At 40.9% G+C, this 20284-nt stretch overlaps 1 protein-coding gene across 4 annotated transcripts; it reads left to right on the plus strand.

The window, feature by feature from the left end:
• The first annotated feature begins 458 nt into the window (after window positions 1–458).
• On the plus strand, window positions 459–18531 carry ppp1r35 (protein phosphatase 1, regulatory subunit 35). 4 transcript variants are annotated; one of them, XM_061081408.1, is made up of 6 exons: window positions 459–636; window positions 1440–1620; window positions 4975–5074; window positions 12095–12204; window positions 12284–12380; window positions 18103–18531. In XM_061081408.1, the coding sequence occupies exons 2-6, from the start codon at window positions 1441–1443 to the stop codon at window positions 18402–18404; spliced, it is 789 nt and encodes a 262-aa protein (XP_060937391.1). In that variant the 5' UTR covers window positions 459–636; window position 1440; the 3' UTR covers window positions 18405–18531. The 4 variants fall into 4 exon arrangements, with proteins under 4 accessions (XP_060937391.1, XP_060937393.1, XP_060937395.1 ...); XM_061081410.1 differs by having other exon boundaries at window positions 4975–5062; XM_061081412.1 differs by having other exon boundaries at window positions 4975–5032.
• Window positions 18532–20284: the final 1753 nt, after the last annotated feature.

The following is a 20284-nucleotide window of genomic DNA, read 5'->3' on the forward strand; positions in this document are numbered from 1 at the left end:
GCCCTAATGTCTAATATAGGAAAGATGATGGAGAAAAACATTAATAACAGATTATTTTACTATCTACAAATGAAAGGGAGTTAAAATGTTATGAGAGTGGATTTAGGAAAGGAATTAACTTGAAAGACATTAAAGATGTTTAGCGAATAAAAAATAAATAAGGGAGGCACAAAACAGTGGAGCATATATTTTAATTCTGTCCAAAATACCATCAAGAGAGATAAACATTTAAAATCTATCACCAAAAAGATAGTTTAACATTAGGTTTAAGAGAAATGTTGCTCAGGGATTCGTGTGATACATGATATACAGGGCGATATGCAGATGTCCAAAACCACAGGATTATACAATAGATTTTAGGCAACCATCCTGTGTGAAGCACAATTCTTTCCAGGCGGTGGCGGTAATGCACCAAAAAGTTGTTTGCCAACCGCCATTTAATATCTCAAGAAGAAGAAGTAGTCGAAGAAGAAGAAGAAAAACTCGAGAGAAGTTGCATTTGCGAAACAATGGAATAATTTAAACGTTTTACATCGTCTAGAGAGAGATAAAAAGAGAGGGTGGGTCCCTCGCATACCTTCTGTGATCAATCTCGTGATCTCTCGCTGCTGAGGGTCGTTGACAGGGCTGCACCAGGTGACTCGGATAATGACGCGCTAACTAGAGAACATGAACGAGCCTTTGCTGTTATCTCTGTTGTTATAAGGGATTAAAACCATTGTTTGCCATAAATTCGTCATCGGATTTATATTGTTGGATTAAGCACTGGTTGGACTACTGCCACAAATAATATTATTGTAATCCCTTATCCCCTATCATAGACAAAAGAAAAGGCTCGCTCTTGTAGGAAGGGCATTTATTCATGGTGAACTTGATAATATATTGTTACGTATATTTAACGCAGTTTAACGGAAAAGCGGGCAAGGGCATGTACGCTATCGCGCATGTTGAATAAACGGAGCCCTTTGGATAAAGTTTTCTGGCGGAAAAAACAGATCCTCTTAACTGCAATTACCGCAAACTGGCTGGCTTGACCGCAGTTGATAAATCGGACAGGTATCCCAGTACCACATTAACTTTAAAGCGGGGTAAGGTCAAGTTACAAGTTGACTCCCTAAGGTTAAAGCAGTTTAGTTCGCTGTTTAAATATCAAAAGCTAATAGGCGTCAGTCAGTGGAGAAGCTGTTTTCTTCAAGAACAAATGAGTACATCATTTTTTATATGTCATCTCTTTATTTCCCCTATGTCTTTTGTGTGGTGATCCTAGAGTGACTGAAAATCGTTTTTTCTAATAGTTATTTACTAGGCTGTGAGAGTAATGATGTTTACGGCAGAGGCTCAAACATTTTCTTTAAAGAAAATGTTAAAAAAAATGTTTTAAAGAAAGGAGCTCTACACTGAATAATTATACAGGTTGCTATTTATGGTGTTTTTGTCAGAATGAGGACCTCCTCGCTTCCTTCTCCTCCACATCCTACACCCCTTCTTATGTCCAGCTCTTCTCCAAGTGGCTGTGCAGAACTCGACCTGTCTGTCACACTCAGCCCCACCCCCAACACTGGCCAGTCAGAGATGAAGCCCAGCCCCCCAGGACATACCAGAGGAAAGAATAAGGAACAGGTGACAATTTTATCCTTTTGTCCTTATATCGCTCTTTTCAGACATGAACTGCAGGTATACTCTGGAGAATGGGCTATGGAGTTTACCTGCAGTTTGCTTTTCACACATGCATAACACAGTTCTCTGCACAGACACGTTTACAACAATAATAATAACAAATCCGTCGCATTATTCAGGCGAGAGGTGGAGCAGTGGGTGCAGCAGGCAGTGACAGCAAGTAACGTATTAACTACCTCTCACTTTGAATCATCAAAGACTTCTTCAGGCAGGGCTCACAACAACAACAAATACCATAATGAGAATGCAGTTTAATCCCACATTGCCTCTAATGCATTACTGAATGGCATCCTTTGAAGGCACAACAGTCTGTCTAAACAAAGCCAAACCGGCTTCTGTGCAGGTGTGACGGTCTGTGCTTGTACTGCTGCTCTTTTCACTCATCTCTCATGACTCAGGCTTGGTAGAACAATTAAACTTTATTCTTCGGTGTAGTGGAAACTGCATCTCTCTGACACGTGATCGTATAGATTTGCCTTAAACTACTATAAACAAACATACTCGGTGTAGTGGAAACTGCATCTCTCTGACACGTGATCGTATAGATTTGCCTTAAACTACTATAAACAAACATACCTGTAACCACAAATGGAACACAATCATCTATAAAAGAAAAGTTACAAAAAATGCATATTATTAAACACTAAATTAACCATAATTAACTAAAACACTGACAGACAGAAGGGACACAACTTACTCGGTGTAGTGGAAACTGCATCTGAAGGAAAAAAGAAGTTTTCTCCCGCTAATCCCCACTAATCCCCGGAAGTTCCTGTTGTGGCCCTTCAAAATAAAATAAACACGGCAAAATAAAAGAAATACACAAAAAACAATGACTGCAGTTCCAAGTTGAACAGGATTTTAACAATTAACATATTTACCCCGTTACACAGGCATGGTCCAGCCTTCCTGTATCTCTAAGGGACAATTTCAAAAGGAGGGCAGACCCGTATTAGTAAGATCGATCAAGTTTTTGCACTAATCTGATTTATGTCCTTTTCTTTCTCTTATCAGTCTACTGTGAACTGTCATTTACTTGGAAGAGTTTGCCTCTTATTTTCTCTTCACCAATACTATATTGTACAATATATTTTGGGGATTTAATTTTGTACCATATTGGAAAAAAAGGAAGTGGATCAATAATCTGGCTTGAAAGTAGCTCCTTACGTCTGAATCTCCCCTTTCCCGTCTCCAAAATATCAGTATGCATTGGTAAAAATTTGCATGCAAGTGCACAAATTCTTACTTCAAGTTTAAAAAAAATTATATATCCTAACCTCTGAACGAGAAGTGACGAATAAACACAAAGTGGGGTCTGAAACATGCATACGTACACATATAGCCACATTCTCTGAGCTGTGTGGTAGCAAATGCGTCCTGGGCCACATTTGAAGGACTGCCTACTCAGCGGTGTAAATCAGGTTTATTTACACTTCTTAGTGCACATATGCTGATTTCTTTGTGGCCACTTTTTGAACACAAATGACATGATTATTTGCATATAAACTAGGCGATATCCAACAACTCTATGTATGTCTGTGAATAGATGTAATTTGAGTAGTCAAGTTGTGATCAGATCTCTCAGGATGCATTTTAATATCAGGTTTTAACAGGGCTGATGTTAACTCATTGGGAGGATATGGGCGTGCAGGTGTGTGTGTATGAAAAGGGAGTGTGTAGCAGCCCAGGCTGAGAGTAGTTGCATAGGGGCGGCTGTGGGTGAGGGGTAGAGTGGTCGTCCTCCAACCTGAAGGTCGGCGGTTCGATCTCCAGTCTGAACCATATGCATGCCGAAGTGTCCTTGGGCAAGATGCTGAACCCTCAATAGCCCCCCATAGAATAACCAAGTGCTGCAAGTAGATGCACTGTATGAATGTGTGTATGAATGTGTGTGTGGATGGGTGAATGTGAAACTGTACTGTAAAGCGCTTTGAGTGGTCATCATCAGACTATAAAAGCGCTATATAAATACAAAGCCATTTACCATTTATCATAATGGGCCATGCACTGTATTTCTCAGAGCAAGAGTGCAAATTTGTTGGTTCCAACAAATTTCAACAGTGAAATGTAGGGGTGTCACGATACCAAAAATTCAGTAGTCGGTGCCAATACCAGTAAAATAATACGATTCTCTATGCCAATTTCGATACCACGGTAAAAAAAAAGTGCATTATTTGGATGTTGTTAATGTCATATACGGTAGTTCCATGTGCTTGCGCTGCGCATATACTGAGGGTTATACGGTAGTTGCGGACGCATGTGAGTGACGCTTTGTTGTGAGACACGTTATGCATTAAATGATAATACCGCGGTCATCTGCCTCCCGCCGGGTTTACACCGGACGCTGAAGCGACGCATAAGCGCAGTGCCAAGCCTTAAATAACAGCTGGCTCCCATCCACTCCCATGCGCCGCTTCAGCTTCCGGTGTAAACAACCAAGCGACGCGGTAGGGATTAGCGCGGCGCGGCGGCGTTGCTTCTGTGTCCGGTGTAAACCCGGCGTCAAACCCAAAGTTCTTCCATACACGACTCTTTGTGCCTTTTTAATAAACAAGTAGAGGTGGGGCGAACGCTGCAGCCGCAGTTGCCGTCTTGGTTTTCTGAATGTAAACGTCGACTGGCGCAGCACTGATGCTAATGCTAAGTTGCTAACAGCTGCTGGCATCGAAGCTGACGGTGCCTACGGTGCTTCAAAAACTTGGGCATCGGCATCGTTTTGATATCTTAGTATCGAAAGGTATCGTAGGTATCGGTTCTCGTGACATCCCTAGTGAAATGGTACATTGTGGTACCAAAGGCTTGTTGACAATGCATTGCCTCGTGAATAAATTGAAAAAGTGTTTCCCTCACATGTGCTTACAAATTATAATTTCTTATATGATTGAGATGCAATGACACAAAAAAATAAGTGAAAACATTTAGGATACTTAAATTATAGCCTACACATGCACACCATTTGATACTGCCCGTTACTCATTAATTATGAATTAAGATACTTGCACTTTGGCATTGTACATGTATGATGCTACCGTGTTAAGTATTTATTTACAATATTTTCAGCAGCAACAATCAGGATAAAATACAAAAAATCCTATTAAGTGCTAATTATTATTTCTCATTACAATTTCTCTCAAAAGCTAAGCCACACTAAGTGAAAATGAGATCCAATTGATCTTTCTCACCTTATTGGATTCATACATTTTTTACCCCCTCTTTCTAAACAGTGAATGTCTGTGTGTGAGTGAGAAATAATATCATCCTGCAGTCCTGATGCATGTCTCTTCTTTTGTTCTTAAGGTGTGTTTTGGAGAGTCAGTGGTCGTCAGAGATGCCCCACAGACGCAGCCCATTAGAGGTCAGCTGTGGAGGAGAGGATGTTACCATGGTAATGTTAGAGGTAAAATTGACCCTGGGCGTGGCAAGAAAAAAGCCTTCGTCCTGCTCCAACATTGTGTGCAAGTACTGCTCTTTCAGGGCTTACTCGAGTCAAAAAAGGCACTCATTCACTGGGAAACAGGACAATTTTGTATCCAATCAGCCCCAAAATTCTGTCACATGATCAGAGTCTAGGCCTGAACAGCTATATATGTGATTAGTGGGCATGGTACGGCATTGCGTGACAGATACAAGAAGTGAAGCATTTCGCCCAGTCCACGACTACTGTCTCCAGCGGCCGCATCAGGTCCTGAGTGCCCTGGCCTTCTCACACATTACACATTGTTTGTATAATTTTACTTGATAGTATTGTTAAAGCTGGCCTTTATCTTGTTGCCATTAGTGCTTGAGACAAAACTAAAGTTGTGTATATATCTGTGCAATTCAAGTTTTTTGTTTATTGTTCTTTAGTAGCATACAAACATGACCCACATAAATACTAAAAGAAACAATATGTGCTTTGCTCGTCTATCTGCTCCCTGTAGACCAGACATGTAAACTCATCTTCCGGCCCGTGGTAGTTATATCCGTCCCACGATAAAATATCATATGTCCATCTTAACTGGCCCGCCGGTAAATAAGACGCAAACTTGCAATGCCCAGCTATACTTACACGAAGCGAACAAGTAATCCTCTCCACTCCACTCATTCGCAGAGTATTTGATGATATTAAATATTGAGGAAGGGCGGCTGTGGCTGGTCCTCCAGTGGTCATCCTCCAACCTGAAGGTCGGTGGTTCGATCCCCAGTCTGACCCATTTGCATGCCGAAGTGTCCTTGGGAAAGATGCTGAACCCTGAATGGCCCCCCCATGGAATAACAAAGTGCTGCGATTAGATCAGACATGGGCAAAGTACGGCCCGCGGGCCGTATACGGCCCGTTGGGCTTTTTAATCCGACCCGCCGAACTTGTCCAAATATGGCCCTCGAGTCAAAAAGTTTGCCCACCTCTGGATTAGATGCACTGTATGAATGTGTTTGTCAATGGGTGAATGTAAAACTGTACTGTAAAGCGCTTTGAGTGGTCATCAAGACTAGAAAAGCGCATATAAATACAAAACCATTTAAATGGTAAATGGATTTGTATTTATATAGCGCTTTTCTAGTCTGATGAAGACTCATAGATTTGAAGACTCAAACCATACAAACTGTCATGTTGTACTGTATTTAATAGAGGTTTACTTTACTGTAAAGTAAGTGTAAATGTAAAGTGAAAATAACAAAACCAGTCATTATGACTTGTGAACAAATATAATTCACATCTTTCTATACTAAAAACACAGAGTGTTCATTTCTCCGGGAGACAGTGAACGTCCCTCGCATCTCCAGCGCTCCTCTAATGAGCCATTGCAGGTCTCGTGAAAATTTTTCCAAAGACTCGTACCCGAAGACCCAGTCGGGAAATGAACGAATCATTTCTGCTTCCTTGACTGAGCCTATGGAACAGTCCCGATGCGCAGTGAACCTGAGTGACTGTGAGACAGAGAGCTGTTCTGTGAGTGAGAGAGCAGAGCCGTGTGTGACTGGAGGAGCGCTGTGACGCTGTGTGAGGATTTTCATTCAGTCCGAGCACAGATAATGACTCCGATTACTCGTATTATACTCGTAATCGGCAAAAGTGCTTTATCCGTATCCGGCTCATCTCTAGTTTCACCCACCTGAAAAAAAAACAACCTGCAATATTTGTAAGGCAGAACTTGCTTTCCATGGAAGCAGGACACAAACATTTGAAGAGGAAGCACGTTTGACATCGTCATGTAGCCCAAAAGTTGTGAGCAGGCAATTTATTGAAAACAACAATTTAACTGAAGTAGGCTGTTCATCAGCTGATCAAAAGTTTAAGACCACAGCTCAAAAAAAAAAAAAAAAAACTCCTAAAACAGAAATTAAAGTGTCAAAAACTGACTCAGTAATGAGTAGCTCCACCATTATTGTTGATCACTCCAAAAATTCGTTTTGGCATGCTTGATGCAAGTGTTTCCAAAAGGCTAGTGCGAATGTTGCGCCAAGTGGTGAAGATGGATTCACGAAGGGCATCCACTGTCTGGAACTGAAGTGCATTTTGTAAACTTCCCTTGCCATCCATCCCCAAATGTTCTCAATTGGATTAAGATCAGGGGAACACGCAGGATGGTCCAAAAGAGTGATGTTATTCTCCTGGAAAAAAGTCTTGGTCAGACGGGCATTGTCAATTGGAGCGTTTTCCTGCTGAAAAACCCAGTCGTTACCACACAGACGAGGGCCCTCAGTCATGAGGGATGCCCGCTGCAACATCTCCACATAGCCAGCTGCTGTTTGACGCCCCTGCACAACCTGGAGCTCCATTGTTCCATTGAAGGAAAAAGCACCCCAGATCATGATGGCGCCCCCTCCACTGTGCCGCCTAGAAAACATCTCAGGTGGCATCTCCTTGTCATGCCAGTAACGTTGGAAGCCATCAGGACCATCAAGGTTACATTTTTTCTCGTCAGAGAATAAAACTTTCTTCCACCTTTGAATGTCCCATGTTTGGTGCTCCCTTGCAAAGTCTAAACGGGCAATTTTGTGGCTTTGAAGGAGACGTGGCCTTTGAAGACGTTTCTTGTTTTTGAAGCCCTTCCTTCGCAGATGCCGTCTGATGGTTATTGGGCTGCAGTCAGCACCAGTAATGGCCTTAATTTGGGACAAGGATCGTTCTGTGTCTTGAAGGACAGCCATTCGGATCCTCAGGCTCAGTGCCGGTGAGATTTTTTTGTTCCATAACCCTGATGATCTTTTAAGAAATGCAAAATGACTGTCTTACTGCGTCCAACCTCAGCGGCGATGGCACGTTGTGAGAGGCCTTGTTTATGCAGTTCAACACAATGGGTTCTAAAATTTGACAGAGGGGCCGGGCCAGGAACAGATGAATGGAGTGTTTTAGTGAACTAATATAAATGACATGGAAAAATCATTACATGAAAGGATTTGGCCTTTACCAAGTAGCAAAGCACTTATTTGCAAGGCCATTTAACAAAAACTCGTCTTCAGAGAAAGGCTTGCTAGCCTTTGCTATTTCGAATGCCCCCCAAAAAACATGCCTTGGTAGATGACTCTTTGATCGCTGTTTGTCTGTGAAAAAAAAGTTTGCTGAGTCTGTAAATTACTCGCCAACCTCTGAGCTGCAGCCACCCGTTCTTGCGTTGACTGCTTGCTAGCGTAGTTAGCATGCTTCGTAGCAAAGTGACGGCTGATGTTGTACTCCATGAAAACTGCGACAGTTTCTCGACATATCAGGCATACAGCCTTCGATTGGACTTCAGTGAAAAAGTATTTTGTTGTCGACTCCGTGTTAAACACTCGGCACTCATTGTCCACTCTTTGTTTCCTTGATCCTCTAATTTTACAGAAGGGCTCACAGGGCAAAGGGAAAAGTGAAGGGAGATCATGTGCCTTTTCAAGCCCTATACACCACACTCCCGGGCAAATTTAATTTAGCTGACGCTTTTATCCAAAGCGACTTACAATAAGTGCATTCAATCCCGAGGGTTCAGACCCAGAACAACAAGAATCAAGAAAGTATGATTTCTTCAAAAATAAAGCAAAACTACAAAGTGCTATAAGTACGTGCCATTTAAGTGCTACTAAATTGTTAGTTTAAAAAAAAAAAAATGTTAAGATTAATTTTAAAAAAAATGTTTTAAAGTTATTTGGACAAGTTCGGCGGGCCGGATTAAAAAGCCCAACGGGCCGTACTTTGCCCATATCTGGTCTAGAAGGTCGATAACATCAACTGGCGGTATGCATTAATTAGTGCGGCAGAATGTAACTTGTCCTATGTTCTAAAAAGGGAAGCGTTTAGTAGGGATGAGCGAGTACAGCATTATCTGTATCTGTTAACCATATGAATTATCCGTATCCGTACTCGGAGTGGGCGGGGCCTAACCCGGAAGTGGGTGTGATTTAACCCGGAAGTGGGCTGGTTCAACATAACTTTCTTTTTTAACTTTGAAATTTTTTTATGATTTTTTTATTTTTTTTAAATTTATTTCCACACCAGGGGTGTGTGTGTGTGTGTGTGTGTGTGTGTGTGTGTGTGTGTGTACGTGTGCGTGTGTGTGTGTGTGTGTGTGTGAGTGAGATGTAGCGAGGGACGTTCTCTGTCTCCCGGAGAAATTAACACTCTGTGTTTTTAGTATAGAAAGACGTGAATTATATTCGTTCACAAGTCATACAGACTGGTTTTGTTATTTTCACTTTACATTAACACTTAAAGTTTAGTGCAGTGTAATTGTTTGCCGTGATAATTAAATGCCAGTGTTATAATAAATGACAATTTCAAACCATACAAACTGTCATGTTGTACTGTATTTAATAGAGGTTTACTTTACTGTAAAGTCAGTGTAAATGTAAAGTGAAAATAACAAAACCAGTCATTATGACTTGTGAACAAATATAATTCACGTCTTTCTATACTAAAAACACAGAGTGTTAATTTCTCCGGGAGACAGTGAACGTCCCTCGTACATCTCCAGCGCTCCTCTACTGAGCCAATGCAGGTCTCGTGAAAAATGTTCCAAAGACTCGTACCCGAAGACCCAGTCGGGAAATGAACGAATCATTTCTGCTTCCTTGACTGAGCCTATGGAACAGTCCCGATGCGCAGTGAACCTGAGTGACTGAGAGACAGAGAGCTGTTCTGTGAGTGAGTGAGCAGAGCCGTGTGTGACGGGAGGAGCGCTGTGACGCTGTGTGAGGATTTTTATTCAGTCCGATCACAGATAATGACTCCGATTACTCGTATTATACTCGTGATTGGCAAAAGTGCTTTATCCGTACCGGATACTCGTTTCAGCCGAGTATCCGGCTCATCTCTAGCGTTTAGTTTAAAAAGGCATAGAGGTATTGGTGTCCGATCTACTGAGTGGGCCACATGGCTGCAGCTGTAGCCATATCATGGATTACGATCTGTGGATCGCGTATCAGAGATCGTAATGGTGGTAACTTAAAATGAAAATAAATTAAAGTACAACTACATAAGAATAATTAGACCTTATTGGGCTGCAGGTACCGCCTCATGCTACCGGTAGTGTCAAGAACACTAGCAGAACACAAAACTAGAGAAGAATCAATCGGGATGGATAGGGAGAGAGCTATTGTCTGTGGCCACCACATAAACATTCCCTTTTAGGGGTTGTCTTGCTTTTGCCTCTACATTGTCACTTTAATTTGCACCAAAGCAGGTGAAATTGATTTACAATCACTTGTGCTTCCTAAATGGAAAGATGAGGTATCTGAAGTTTAACTGACTTGGTGTTATACTGTGACGATTAAGTTCTCTTAATTTTTTAGCAGATTTGTTGTGCTATACTTGAGGTAATGGATTATACTTAGAGAAAATGTCCCCAAGCAAAGCTCTGAAGCATAAATCTGTTAAATCCAAAAATGTGTAATGGAATAATAAGTTTTCATTTTGAACTGGAGGCAGTACTGTAATAATAGTAAATGCTCTTTACTCATATCAAGTAAGTATGGCTGATAGGACTTGATTTTTCAATCCCTGTGGTAATTGAAGGGCAGGTACATAATTTGGGTCATCAGGTGGGCACCCTACTTCATAGATGTTTCGTTGATGAGCCCACAAAATCTCAGGAGGGCTCAACAGGGATACCTGGCATCCCAGGTACACACACCTCAGTTGGGTACCCTCCTGTATTAATCTTGCAGCCCAGTTGTTGTGCTTCCATTTGATCCAAAGCCAATTGCTGCTTTTTTTCTGGTGTATTTCACAAGGATCTGGTTGCTTGATGGAGGGGGCGACCCCTCACACAGAAGGCTGTGTATTGATGTACCCACAAGTCCCCTGCGTTCCACTTCTCCAGGGAAAATATGGGTGTTCCAGCCATTCTGGGCAGCTTTAGTTGCTCATTCTGAATGCTTGGATTTTTTTCTCTCATAGGCTACCTCAAGACCATCTTACCATGTTACTGTCAATTCCACAATATATGCCAGCTTGGCTGTTGTGGACAATACAACCATGTCTGGTCAGAATGTTGTAACCATAATGTCTTGAGGGAACACAAGCTTATTTCAAAGTCCAGCTCCATCTTCCCATCTCTAGCAGACTTCAGAATGCTAGCATCCTTTGATATAATGTGATGCTCTGGTACAAATTGTGTGAAGTGCATATGTTATTATATTTCCTGATGATGTTTTTAGGAAAGACTTTGTGGTGGTTTGTCTCTGTTCCAATATTGCTGCCAACTGTCTTAGGCTTTTGAGATTAACAGCACACTGGGGGGGGGGGGGGGTGGAGGTCCTCGTCAGGTGGCGCCTCACGGAGTCGCTGGTGCGGGGGCTTTTTTTCCTTTTCTTGGGACCGCGGGTTGGTGTCCGTCGCCAGTGCGGAAGGCGGGCCGTTGGAGGGGACCGGGTACGGCGGCAGCGACTCTGGACGCGTGTCGGGCCCTTCTCGCGGATCACCTCAGCTACGGCGCCCGCTGGGGGAACCCTCCGTTCGCGCGGGGGGCCTCCCTCCAGCGGTGCGCCTCGGCTGGCGCCTAGCAGCTGACTTAATCTGGTGCGGACCAGGGGAATCCGACTGTTTAATTAGTATCGGTATCGGATCGGTATCGGCCGATACTAAACCTCAGATATCGGTATCGGTATCGGAGGTGAAAAAAGCGGATCGGTGCATCCCTAGTCAAGGTATACAAAAGTATGTTCCAAAAAGCAAATTTTCCAATATATATCCTTAAATAATGACAGACAGACATTCTTAAGCTCATATTCATCATAATTTAGACAAAATGATTCATCCTCTGAAGTCAGAAAAATTATTCAGAAAAGTGGTCCTCTATATGAAAGTAAGGTAACTTTCTATTAAGTTGGGCTTTTTGTCTTTCTTGGAGAATGTATTCTATTTATTTGTATTTTTCCTCCGAAATCAGACAGATTTCTGTGGTCATTGAATAATTGAACGATGAATTAAAAAAATTCTTCCTCTCTTCTGCTTGATACAAAGCCCTTAGGCAGTCAGTGGAGCCTACAGCTGAAACATCAAATCAGGAACTTGACTGCCTGGAGATGGTGGAGTTAAACACGACTCTGGCTCTGAAGGCAGAGTTTCATAGACTGCAGGTCAACACTGTTTATCACTTAATCATCACTGAGATCCTTCACATTTTGTTACTATAGTAACATGTTTCTTGACCTGCAGGCTGTGGAGTTTAATTTCCAGAACGCCATCCAAGAGACTGTGTATAGGTCAGAGAGGACTAAGAACTTGATCAACGCAAGAGCTACTAAAGGTAATACACATGACCACACAATGGATGCTTGTCATTTGCCTTATTTCATGTCTTCTTGTAGGGTTGGACAATGTGACTTCAGATCAATATCATGATTATTTCAAACTTTTACCTCGATAACGATTAATTAATGATTATTTTATGCCCCGGCTCCTGCCTTGACCAATGAGATAAGAGATGAGTGCCAGTATGTTAACTATCACAAACGTCAATATAGGGCACTCACCGGTGATGGGTAGCTAACAGTTAGCTAGCATGGCTGAGCTCCATAAAAGAAGGTGAACACATACAATTGCCATTCAGAATAAGAAGAGGAATTTATTTCCACCTTGGTGAAAGACAAAGGCGTATGTGTATAGGGGGTAAAATAAGTGTTGAACCATTTTTCTGAGTAAATATATTTCTAAAGGTGCTATTGACATGACATTTTCACCGGATGTCGATAACAGCCCAAGTTATGTTTGGTTTTCTTTGTTAAGAAAACCAAGCAAATGAGTTCAGAAATTAAGTTATGTGTAATACAATGGAATGACACAGAGAACAGGTATTTAACACATGAAGAAATGGAGGTGCAAAAAGGGATGGCAAGCCAAGACACCAGCTGAAATCTATCAGTAATTAGAAAGCAATCCTGCCCCGTCAGTGCAAAATAATATCAGCTGGTTTAGTCCCAACTAATGGCCTATAAAAATGTGTCTCATTACCAAGGTGTCACATGAAACATCTCATGATGGGTAAAAGCAAAGAGCTCTCTCAAGACCTTCGCAACTTTATTGTTGAAAAATATACTGATGGCATTGGTTACAGAAGGATTTCTAAACTTCTGAATGTTCCAGTGAGCACTGTTTGGGCCATAATCCAGAAGTGGAAAGAACATAATTTCACCATAAACCAGCCACGAAAAGGTGCTCCTCGCAGGATTTCTGACAAAGGAGTGAAAGGAATTATCAGAAGAGTTGTACAAGAGCCAAGGACCACTTGTCGAGGGCTTCAGAAAGACCTGGACTTAGCAGGTACAATTGTTTCAAGGAAAACAATAAGTAATGCACTCAGCCGCCGTGGCCTGAATGCCGATCACCATGCAAGACTTCATTGCTGAAGAACAAGCATGTTGAAGCTCGTTTAAAGTTTGCTGCACAACATTTGGACAAGCCTGTGAAATACTGGTAAAATATAGTCTGGTCAGATGAGACAAAAATTGAACTCTTTGGATGCACCATGATTGGAGGTCAAATGGCACTGCACATCACCCCAAAAACACCATACCAACAGTGAAGGTTGGAGGTGGGAACATCATGGTGTGGGGCTGTTTTTCACCTGCAAACTTCATATAATTGAAGGAAGGATGAATGGAAAATGGTGCAGAGACAGTCTTGTTAAAAATCTGCTGCCATCTACCAAGATGATGAAGATGAAACGAGGGTGGACATTTCAGCAAGACAATGATCCCAACCACAGAGCCAGGCAAACTTCAATTGGTTTCAGATAAAGAAAATAAAGCTGCTAGAATGGCCTAGCCAATCACCTGACTTGAATTCGATAGAAAATCTATGGAAAGAACTAAAGATCAGAGTTCATAGAAGAGGCCCACGGAACCGTCAAGATTTGAAGACTGTTTTGTGTGGAAGAATGGGCAAAAATCACACCTGAGCAATGCATGCGACTAGTTTCTTCATACAGGAGGGGTCTTGAAGCTGTCATTACCAACAAAGGCTTTTGTATAAGGTATTAAATACATTTCAGTAAGCGTGTTCAAAACTTTTTCCCTGTCATTCCATTTTATAACACATAACTTAATTTCGGAGCTAATTTGTTTTTAGTTTTCTTTGTATGTATGGATTACTTGGGGTGTCACCAACATCTGGTGAAAATTTCATGTCGATAGCATCTTTAGAAATATATTAACTGAGAAAAATGGTGAGGTGTTCAATACTTAAATTATTACCCGCTGTATGTTGTGCCATCAAACACAAGCATTGTCTAAAAGAGGAAATCTGGAGCGGGACCACAACAGCAACCACCAGAAATTCAAAGACTGCTACCCGCCGAAGAGCGAAATCCACACAAGGAAAGTTGACGTGCTGAAAACGGAGTTGAAAGGTCAGCAATCGCTTTTCACAAAACCTGCTACGCAAAACATAGGCTGCAACTGAAGTATAATTTTGTGTAAGTCACGTTTTGACTCAACACAAGAAGTCTACTACAGATGGCAATTTATTCAAGGAAGGAACAGCCATTACCGCAATGTAAAGAACTTCAAAAAAAAAGAAGACATCAATTGCACTCCGTCGCTTGGCCCTGCAACAGTGACAAGGAGGGTCGAGTCACTATCAGAGGACATGGATCAGCAAGTGTTAAAAGACTTGTCGTTCTGTTAATATTTTCACTGTAGTTCGATGAATCCCTGGATGTAATGGACACAGCTCAGTTTGTTGTAGTTGTCAGAATGGTTTTCCAGGATTCTACAACAAAGGAGGACTTACTCACACTTTTGCACTTAAAGGAGAGAACGAAAATTAAGTATATTTACAATGAGTTTACAAATATGCTTGTGAAAAAGACTTCCCCATAAACCGTTGGTAATTACTCCTGATGGGGTCCCCGCAATGTGCGCTTTGCACTCTGGTTTTGTAGCACTGTGCGGTAATAACCCTGATTTTCCTTACTTCGTGAATTATCTGAGTGATTAATTAGCCGGCCTTGACTGGAAAGGTCATTGACTTTTCTCATGTAATGACAATGGTGGTGAAACTTATTCACGATTCAAGCTAAATTCTCCTGCACTGCTTGTTCATGGCGTTTTTGCATGAGCTCGATGCAGCTTACGAAGACCTGCTCCTCCATGCTGATGTCTGATGGTTAATTCATGACAAAGTTGTGCAGCGATTTGTTGACTTGCTGCCTGAGATAATTACTTTTCTGTCGGGAAGGAATGATGAGCACCGGGAAATGTCGTGGTGCATGAAGAAAAAAAGCCTCCATCATAGCTCTCCATTAGTAGATTTTCATTTTATTTTTTACAAAAAGGTTGGCAGGTCATTCTCTCAGTGACAGCTTCAGATTGTTTTTTAGGGTGCTGATCCCCCTTCATTGTCCTGTATGAAGGGAGAGACAAGAAGAGAAATAGGGGATGTGGATATTTCAAGATTATTACACAAATTTATTATTGGGCTTGTTAACAAATTGTCATCAATTTTAATTGACTGAATTTATTAAGTAATTGGGCTTATTAAGAAATGAAAACTGCGTATATTTTTAACTCGCATGTAATGGGAAGAATGTTGCGCTTTGGTCTGAAAGACAGCTGGCAGGTCAGGAGTTAGTTTGGCGCCACCTAGTGTTTAAACTAAGAGGTGCAATACAGTGGGCCATAGTCCATTGTATTTTTAAGCTTTGATACGGGCCAATTAAAAATGGATGGCGGGCAGCACTTGGCCTGTGGGCCGTAGTTTGGACACCCCTGCTCTACATAGTCTAGTTTGATCGTCTTCTCGGCTCTCCACCAGGGCCGTGAGCAGCTCCAGCAGGGCCGATCCGAGGAACTCACTAAACCAGGGGTCACCAACCTTTTTAAGACTGAGAGCTACTTCGAAGGTACTGAGTAGTAGAAAGGGCTACTTGTTTGACACCTTTTAATATATATATTCGGGGTTGAATGCACTTATTGTAAGTCGCTTTGGATAAAAGCGTCAGCTAAATGAAATGTAATGTAATATATGTGAAGAGACTGTCTGATGTTGTCAATGTTAATTATTCCTCACCATTATAATTAACAATGATTTCCACAACAATGATGGTAAGAAACAGACATATTAAAACATGCAACATTAATTTCTTTTAATCTGTTTCAATTTTGCTTAAATTCAACTTGAAGTACTTTTGGTGACATTTATCACTACATTCCTCCATCAGTCTATACTTTTAAAATAGAGAAAAAATAAATTAAATTATAATTACTTTGTTACAACGATGATAAAGCTCAACCAAAAATAACACATTTTTTTGACTGGGGTGTAATGTTTCTAAGTTTCTTCTTAATTTGTTGGGCTGCCAGAGTTTTCAGACCTAAAATCCACACTGGTCTCTCCTCATGTCCTCCTTCATTCACTGTGAACCCAAGAGCAAGACAGGCTTCATCGTACTTTCTTTTCAACTTGGTTTTTGAACACTGTGTCTTGTTTTTCACTGACCGGCTGCTTCACGGGAACGAGCTCTGATCTCACTGTGTCTCTCCGAGCGAATGAGTGGGGGCGGAGCCCCGGGGCCTGTGTGTGTGTGCTGTCTGGTATCATGCTGGTCTGATACGATGATGATTTAACAAATTAACGTGAACGTGAGGCGCGCCACACAGTTTGAGAATCAGATGGCGGTTTGATTTTTTTTTTTTAATTTAAAATTTCATTTTTTTTAAATTAAAAAAAATATATATATATTTAAAAATTTTTATTAAGAGCATGCCTTGCGGGCGATTCGCGGGTCCCTGCGGGCGCCCAGGTGCCCACAGGCACCGCGTTGGCTACCCCTGCACTTAACCATCCAATGGGTAGTAGCAATGTGTGTACAAGGGGCAGTGACTTTATCAACGCGAGCACATTCCCCATCCATTTATTCCCTTTAGAATTATCCAGGTGCTCATGCAGGAGCTCGGTTCAGTTCAGTCTTTATTATTCTGAAATTTGGCCTGCAGCAAAACTAGACTGTTTCCAGTGATTTTTTCTTCTCTGTACTAGCCCTGTCCAGGTTGCTTTTGACTACTGATTTGAAAGTGAAGTGGTATTTACAGAATTATTTAGTGGTTATACTGTGGTCTATTAGTGTTCTTAGCCAGACACAAGAGGCACTTGTTTATTCTGTTGTGTTTGTTCTTTGCTGAAGTTCAGATGCACTTGTCCAATACTATTTGAACCTCAGCATCTGGGGTTCAAAATTTGTACAATTATACAGTATATGTATATTTTTGTTATAATTTTTCAGTCCCTTGAATTAAAGCCTGAATAGAAAAATGTTGGGTTGTTTTGTGTCTGTATAGGCCTACTATTAAATTTAATTTTGGTACTTGTACTTTTACTTTTGATACTTAGGTACATTTCAACACCAGATACTTTTCATATTTAAGTACATTAAATATGACCTACTTGAGTCCATGTCTTAAACTTTGACTCAAGTCATTTTCTTACAGGGAATTTTGCAAATTTTTTCCACTTTAAACCACTGTTATATCATCTGAGGGGTACCAATACCTCAAATTAAATCCCCGAAAGGTGTAAAATATGGGCCCTTTAAGTATAACATGTAAAAAAGAAAAACTAATTTTCAATCAAGAGAATTCACAAATATCCTCTTACTTGCTTAATTTTGTTTAAGTTCCTGCTGTTCCATGTTTCTTAAGGTTTCTCCACAACAGACAGGGAAAATGGTTAACATGGACAACAACTGGCTATGGCACACAATGAACTTCAGCAGCACTGAAAAAAGAAAAATAATACAAATTTTTGTCTGACACAATTTGGTGATGAACACAATCTTAAATTCATTAGAAAATAAAATCTTATTTGAGATTTCTGCTTTGACTCTTCTGACAGTTCCTCATCAGATATAATTTTGAACACTAGCAGTCTGTCAAAATTATGGTTTTACAACTTTAAAGGATTCCCTCAGTCCATGTATATTCTGCATTTAAGTTTAGTTTCTAATCTCTCTGTCTCTCTTCCCCTCTCTCTAGTGGTAAATGTCTCTCGATCTCAGCCTCTCTTCACCTCTCTGGTTAGTGTCAACGTTCAGAAGGATCAGCTGATCAGCCTGTTGCTTCAGGACAGGCTGGCAACCCGTCCTCTTTGCCATGACAACACAGCAGCAGATGGCCCCTCCCGCTTCCTCTTCTTGTCCTCTAACCTGCTCAGACAGAAGCCCTTCCCAACAGAGGAGGACAATGTAAAATTGAAGCCAAACCTATCATCACGATCCATCCATTCTGGATCCTTTGACCTCTGCAAAAGACAGAGACAATGGGAAGCCATTCCCTGACCAAGGAGAGCTCTGATCAGCTGGAGGTGGTGAAGTTCTTACTGTTTTGATTTTCTAATTAATATTATAATTACTTAAATATGTTTGATTTGAGTTAAGTTCTGTGCAATAAAACTTTTTAACAACACTCACACCTTCATTCTTTGATGTGCTGTGCTACAGGTCTTGCAATGAAGAGGTTCTGTGTAGATTTGGACCAAAATATGAAAGTTAAAGAGGACAGAGGAATAACTACTGACAATCAGACCATTATAATAAATAATATTAAAACTATATCCTTATACTATAGAAAAATGCCTGACACCTGTAAGCACTTATCATTGTAGCAAAATACCTAGAAATGTCCGGACATCGCAACGATCAGCATGACTATTTTCTGGATCGCTTAGAATGAGCCGGACACTTCTAGGCACTTATCATTAAACAAAAATGCCTAGAAATTTTTTGATGTGATAAGGATGGATAAGAGGAAGGAGAAGCTGGAAAGAGAAGCTCTGTGTGTCATGTTGCAAAAAAAGGCTTATCTCACCGTTTCCAGCGCTTTTTCAGCACTTTGAACATCAGTAGAAGAGGAACCAGTTAGTTGCCCCTTTTTCATTGGGGACTTGAAAAACTTCAATACCGTTTCCAGCGCTTTTTCAGCACTTTGAACATCAGTAGAAGAGTTAGGGTTAGGATGAGTTGAAATCCTTGTTTCACTATTAAAGGGATTCTTTAAATCAAAGTTTTGAAGTTTTGAAGTCCCCAATGAAAAAGGGGCAACTAACTGGTTTCTCATTTACTGATGTTAAAGTGCTGAAAAAGCGCTGCAAATGGTGACATAAGCCTTTTTTTGCAACAATGGTTAAAATCTTTACTTTTTCATCACATATAGGCCCAAGGGGCACCAAATTGCAGGAAACGGTGAGATAAGCCTTTTTTTGCAACAATGGTTTAAATCTGTACGTTTTCATCACAGATAGGCCCAAGGGGCACAAAAGCGCTGGAAACGGTGAGATAAGCCTTTTTTTGCAACAATGGTTCAATTCACATCAAAAGCGCAATGAAAAGAGCACTTGTTACATATATTCTTGATGACTGCTAGGAAAATGGTGACAATAAAATGGATGAATCCACAGCCACCTACAGTGGCACAGTGGAAACAGAAGCTGAGGGAGGTGTATGGAATGGAGGCTTTAACTGCTCAATTACAATTAAGGTCTGATGTTTTTGTGAGGCTACCTATTGCAGGATACCTCTCTAACTGAGGGGAATCCTGTGGTACGATGGAATGTCTTAACTGTCCATTTATTTATTTATTATTTTTCACTAATCAGTCTGTCATATATAATTTGTGGTGTTGTCAAGGAATGTTTGTGTTTCTCTTCAATAAAGTTCTAAAAAAAGAAAAAAGCGCAATGAAAAGTCTCTCTTCATATTTGCTCAAAGTGCTCAAAACTGCTGTAAACTGTGAGATATGCCTCATTTTGCAACAATTTTTAAGGTTTGGAGGTTTCATGGACTAAAGCTGAAAATCAGTGCTGTTTGGCTGCCATAATAGAAATAGGGTCACTCATCACCTTATTTTCTCAAAACGTCTTCAGTTTATTTACATGATACCTAACATTTAGACAGTGGATGTCTCCACTAAAACAGGATGAGTTGAAATCTTTGTTTAAACATTGAAGGAATTCTTTTTTGGGCAGCAATGGATAAAATCTTGACTTTTTCATCAAACATCAGCCCAAATGTCAGAAAAGCGCTGTAAAGGGGGAGATAAGCCTTTTTTTGGCAACAATGGTTAAAATCTTGACTTTTTCATCACAGATCAGCTCAAATGTCACAAAAGGACTGGAAACGGGGAGATAAGCCTTTTTTGGAAGCAATGGTTAACATCTTGA

Source organism: Limanda limanda, chromosome 11, assembly GCF_963576545.1.
Source record: "Limanda limanda chromosome 11, fLimLim1.1, whole genome shotgun sequence".
NCBI classification, from domain to species: Eukaryota; Metazoa; Chordata; class Actinopteri; order Pleuronectiformes; family Pleuronectidae; genus Limanda; species Limanda limanda.